This window comes from Macrotis lagotis, chromosome X (assembly GCF_037893015.1).
Source record: "Macrotis lagotis isolate mMagLag1 chromosome X, bilby.v1.9.chrom.fasta, whole genome shotgun sequence".
Classification (NCBI taxonomy): Eukaryota; Metazoa; Chordata; class Mammalia; order Peramelemorphia; family Peramelidae; genus Macrotis; species Macrotis lagotis.
In genome coordinates, this window is record NC_133666.1 from 604,210,786 (window position 1) to 604,216,902 (window position 6,117).

Here is a 6,117-nt window from a genome sequence, read left to right on the forward strand (position 1 = left end):
CACACACACACACACACAAACACAAAGAGTGAATAGAGCACTGACTTTGGAATCAAGAGGATGGGAGTTCAAATCCAGTCTCTGACACTAATTAGTTGTGTGACATTGGACAATTTACTTAACCTTTATTTCCCTGAATCCAGGGTCATCTCCAGTGGTACTGGTTCATATCTGGCCATTGACCCAGATGATTCTGGGGGTGAAAGTGAGGCTGGTGACCTAGCGCAGTACCCCTTCACTCAAATCCAATTCATATGCTTGTCATGGCATCACCTTTCTGGTGTCATGGTCTTCTTCAAAAATTAAGGATAAGCATCATTATTATTATCATACATATGTATATCATCTATAAATCTCAATTTCCATCATCCATTCATCAATATATCTATTATATTGATCCATCCATTCATATATTATTCTACCATTTATCTATATATCTAATCATCCATATATTTATCATGTATCTATCTTAACATTGGCTTTATTTATTGTAAGTAGCTCTTAGTTTGACTCTCTGGGAAATGCAGAGCAACTGACTTAACTCTTTAATTCATTGGGTTTATGCTTTTTTCAGACATCTTTAAGCACAGTCAAGTCATTTCTCTGGTAATCACAGGCCATAGCAATATAGATTTAGAGCTTATCTTAACCCTTCTTTTCCTTCCCTCCCATCCCTGCCCCCAAACTATAGAGGGCAATAAGAGGTCAACCAGCATCAACCTTGAGAATGTTCCTTTCTCTCAGTCTGTAGATGGCAGTAGATTGCCTATTTTTGTACAAAATCTTGCCACTGAAGAGCTTTTATAGTTGATCTAACCTTTCCCCTGTCAATCAGTAAAAAAATGACTTCCCCCCCCCATCAGCAAGTTCTATGCAATAGAGCAGTTTCTTTTCTAGCCTTCTGTATGCTAGCATATAATGCCTCTGTTCATCTTATCTTACTCCTTATCTTTCTGTCTCTTCTTTTAATTTATGTCTCTTCTTATAGCTTTTAGTGCATTAAATCAGAGTTCTCTGGTTTGTGGATTTATCTTTACCATGTAAGGTAAAACTCAAGAAATCTAGCTTTCACTTAATTATGAACCCTGCAACTCTATATAATCTTTCCATAATCCATAATTTTTTAAATTGATAATTCCAAAGTTATAAACTGTAGAATCTTAAGATACAGAAACATGCCGAATAAGTTCATGAACTACAATCCCCTACAATCATTACTATCTTATTGATTAGCTTTCAAACAGGTTTCTCAATACATTTTTCTTTCCTGTGATGACATTCTCTATCAACTCTTCCGAAGTCCATTTCTCTTCAATTATTTAAAAATATTGTTTAAAGATTATTTCTTCACAAATTGATTTTTGAAAAATCAGTTTTGCTTACACTAATGTTATTTTACTTTTCTTTTTTAGTAACCAAATGGATCACATTAAAAAGAAGCAATAACTTACAATCATAGGATCATAAACCTAGCTAGGTGGAACAGTGGATAGAGAATGTATCCTGTATCTAGAAGAGTCTGAGTTCAAATCTGGTCTTAGATACATAGGAACATGACCCTGGACAAGTCACTTCATTTCTTATTACCTCCCCAAATGGGAAGGTTAAAATGAGCTATTTGTGAGAAAATTTGCAAATCTTAAACAATACATTCTTATTATTAATTATTATTGTAACTGGAAAAAACCTCAGAGATTAACTATTAAAACTTCATTTGAAATATTAAGAGACAGGCTCAGGGAAGTTAATTGATTTGCTCAAGGTAATATGGACTCCCTTTGAGTTATGTGATTAGATGACAGATGAACAGATAGCAAGAGATTTGTGAATCAGAAAGATAAAGTAGAAAGACTTCAAGAAAGGATGTTATAAAAAAATGAATCTGAGTGCATAGCTCTACCACTATTATCAGTATATAAGTCATAATCACTTTAATATTCATATTTATCATCTGTAATCCCCAAGGTCCATCACAATTCTAATTATTTGATAATATGCTGATTCACTTTATTAATTTGTTATGAGAAAAATGTTTTGCAAACTCTTAATTGCTATATATTGTAGTTATCAGTGATAATTATTGCTATTACTAGTATTGATACAAGTAGCAGTAATACTAGTAGTACATTATAGTTGTCAGTGATAGGCGCTTCTGTTTCTATTAGCACTAATAAAAGTAGTAGTAGTAGTAGTAGTAGTAGTAGTAGTAGTAGTAGTAGTAGCAGTAGGAGCATACAAAGGGGGAACAAAATATTACCATTTACAACTTCTACTAGTACTACTAGTACTACTACTATTGCTACTACTACTACTACTACTACTTCCACTACTATATATATTTTTTCCACATTTCTTTGAAATCTCTGATTTACCAGATTCAGTGAAAGATGCTTTTGGGGGTCAGTCATAGTCATGCAAATACAGATTGTCCATATTCAGTTAATTCTCTACTATCAGACCAGAAAAGCTTTTAATTAGAGCAGAACAGAAGAGCAAATGACATAAGAAAACTCCTTCATACACAAACTCTTCCACAGATTCAAATGTTGCCTTCAGAGAAGAAATCTTTCCTAGGAAAGCAGTTCTACTATGTTAACATATCAGCATCATGTCCGGGATTAGTCGATGGCTTCTCATGACTTCATCTCCCCACAACAAGGTGCCTTACTGCTGCTCCACTTTGCATCTGTTAGCTGCCAATCTCGCCTGCCTTTAAAGGTGATGTTTATTGCTTCTCTAAAAACCTGCTGCTGTCATTTCCTAGAGATGCTATCTACATCTTCATCGCCACTAAGCAGCTGTCATTTGCTGCTGGAATGATCACGGGTTGGTGAGGTTTCCTTCCACCAGCATTCCCTTTCATTGAACATGCGGTCATGGGTGACAAGGAGACAAAAGACGAACAAAATATTACCATTTACAACCACCAAAAACCCGTCAGCAAGAGGGAGGGAGCGGGGCAAGCCTGGTCCCAGCACCGGTGGACAGTGGCTGGCAGAGGGCTCGTCCGACCTATTTGTAAAGGATGTCGTAGTGTCCGGGTCTGTACAGCAGATGCACCTTGGCCTCTGAGCCTTCAGGGAAGACGTGGGTGTTGGTGATGCCGCCCTCACTGCGGTCCATGTATTCCACCTGGATGGACACGCTGAGGGCCTGGGACAGCGCCATGATGTGGATGTGGTCACTCTCCTTGTACATGGGCTCCACCTCCTGCTGGCAAAACTCCTTGACCGTCTGTTCCCCCTCGATGAAGTGCTCAAAGAACTCGCTCTCCCGCTGCAAGTAGCCGGAGGTGAGCAGCCGCAGGTAGACCACCAGGTAGTCGGAGGTGCTCTGGTCATTGAAGGAGGCCAACAGCTCGGCCCTTGAGATCTGCTTCGACTCCACCTGTCCGATCAGGTCCATGAAGGTGTCGTGGAAATCTTCAATAGCAAACTCGGCGAAGCCCTGGGACACCAGCTCCTCTTTGCTCTGGGCAGAAATGACTTTGAACCTCTGTAGCTCCTTGCTGTCCTCCAGAAGGGCCTCCAGGTGGGAAAAGCCAAAGGCTCGGTAGAAGCAGTTGCCGTCGGGCCTGGTTTTCCGAATGTAGGAGTATTTTTGGTGGAGGTCCCTGATCTTCTGTTGATAGATGCTGTCGTCGGCCGCATACTCCTTGTACAGCACGGAGAGCTCCAGGCGCTCGGAGACCAGGGGATTTTGGACAGCGATCTCCTGCTGAATTCGGTCCTGCTGGGCCATGATGGCTTCATCGTAGGCCAAACTGTTAACTCCTTCGGAGTCGCTTTCTGGTGGCTCCAGCTTCTGCTGCTGAGGTTCTTCCGCCGCCATCTTTAAGCAGCATGTTGACTGCCTGGGCCAACATGCGTGCAGCTGCTCGGTGAATTTTGAGCTCTCTCATATTTGTCAATGCCACGATCACATCACCAAGCAACTTCCGTCCACAGCGTCTTTTCTCCAATCCTACTCACTGCCTTCCTTGAGCCAAGGTAAGTCTCCTGGGATCCCCTGCCTGGAGAGTTAGCTGCGGAAAGTAAATTCTCCCAGCTCCGGGCATCCCTCTGACAAGCTTGCATGATTGTCTATCTACTACGCTGAAGATTAAATATAGTTTAAGGTAAAACTGCAACCTTGAAAGAATGAGGTCCCCAAATCTGCTTCACATTATCATAGGTTATCATGGATTGAGAGCTGGAAGAGACTACAGATGTCATCTTGTCCAATGCTTTCACTTCAAAGGTAAAGAAACTTGAGCCACTAAGAAATGATTTGCGCTATATAATTAAGAAGAGACAGTGGAATACCTGGGATTGGAACCCAAGTCCTTCAAACCCAAATCCATTCATCTTTTTATGACTTAATATTGTCTTACTATCTTTATCATTCCTAGTATTTCAATATTTGATGATCTCTTCAAGATGAATATTTCTTCCACCAATTTAACTTGGTTAAATGATCATTTACAATTACCATGCCAAAAATTTAATTTCTCTATGACCCATGTATTCATTCAGGATTATGAATTTAATTCAGGGTATCTTCAGACAATAATCTTGATATCTTTGCAGTGTTGTTTCACTGGGCAGAGCTTGGACTCTGATGACATAATCCTTCAGTCTTTATGGTCACCTCTGTTTTACAAAAAGTCATTGTGCCATATTGTCAATATTTTATTATCATTAAAGGAGGGAGTAGGGAAATAAAGAAGAAAAACTGGAGAAAGTGTTGAAAGGAAAGGGAAAGTGAGGAAAGGGGATGAGTAAAAAGACAGAAGAAAAAGACGAGAAGGAAATAGAGGAGACAAAGGTGATGAAGGGAACAAAAGAATGGGGCAGAGTTCCCTGACTTCACTATTAGTCAGCCCTTTTAGACTATGCCTGCTTAATGTAAGTGATACTCTACTGCGAACCTAATGATTTATAACCAGTACATGAGAATGCCATTAAAAACTAATTCATCACCGCCAGGCCAAATGATTTGCAAACATCTGTTATCCTGTGGACTCACTCCTGGGAATAGAATTTTCAAGGGTTGAAAGGTTCTCCTAGTCTACATATTGCCAATTTGAAGGCATGAAGACAAAAGCAGCTTTATCTGCATCACAAGTATTGCCCACCAAGTGATCAATTGTAGTGATGGGTAATTCTTTCTTATTGACCTGCCTAAACTAGGAGTTGAAACTTTCTAGATGTACATTTCCACAAAATTACCACCAGAGAAATATGTCTCTTCTCTGTCTTGAGACCCAGCCAAGTTTAGGAGAAACAAAATCAATCTGAAATTACATTATTTCCATCAAAAAGAAAAGAACCCTTTTGCATATGAAAATATATGGTTAGTGGCACATGAAAATAATGATAACTAACATTTCCAGAGCATTTTCAGTTTTTGAAAGCATTAGCCTGACCACAAGATGGTCAGGGAATGGGGGGACAAATAAAGAATATCTCAAAAGTCTCAGTGCAGAAGCTTCACTTAAACTTTTGGGATGCTCTGTTTTATTATCACCATTTTACAGAAAATGATATGAAAGACAAAACAAGTAAATTCAACTCTGGGGCCCCTTCTACTTCTAAAATTTTATGGCATAGTTATATGATGTCTTCAACACCATAGAGCTATTAAATATTCGAGCTAGGGATGTACTGTTGACTGCAGGTTGATTTTAATGACAGCAATAATATGACCAGAATTCCACAAAAACTCAAAAGTTATATAGACCATTCCTCCAAATATCTTACCAGTGATCAATACTTTGTTTTTATTATTATTATTGAGGCATAAGAATCAATGGGAAAAAACCAATTCTTTAAAAAGCAGAATTGGCCAAATGGAAAAAAGAGGCACAAAAATTCACTGAGAAGAACTCTTTAAAGTTGAATAGGTCAAATTGAACAGGATGTAAAAAATTCATCAAAGAAAATAATTCCTTAAAAATTAGAATTTGGCAAGCTAATGACTCCATGAGACATCAAGAAATGAAAAATAAATGCAAAAGAATGGAATAAAAAAAGACAATGGGAAATACTTCATTTAGGAAGATAATGTAAGAATTATTGGACCACTAGAAAACTGTGATTTTTAAAAAGGTGTCTAGACCTAATAGACCAAGAAATT

The 6,117-nt window shown here is 38.6% G+C and overlaps 1 protein-coding gene across 1 annotated transcript; it reads right to left on the reverse strand.

Moving 5' to 3' along the window:
- Nucleotides 1-2,434: 2,434 nt before the first annotated feature.
- On the reverse strand, nt 2,435-3,846 carry LOC141503418 (ubiquitin thioesterase OTUB1-like). The gene has a single exon (XM_074208654.1). It carries the CDS (start codon nt 3,829-3,831, stop codon nt 3,013-3,015), a length of 819 nt encoding a protein of 272 aa, XP_074064755.1. The 5' UTR covers nt 3,832-3,846; the 3' UTR covers nt 2,435-3,012.
- Between the last annotated feature and the right edge of the window lie 2,271 nt (nt 3,847-6,117).

Bases quoted from the DNA above. Each gene is read 5' to 3' on its own strand.
- LOC141503418 (XM_074208654.1), bottom strand. From the start codon at position 3,831: ATGGCGGCGGAAGAACCTCAGCAGCAGAAGCTGGAGCCACCAGAAAGC.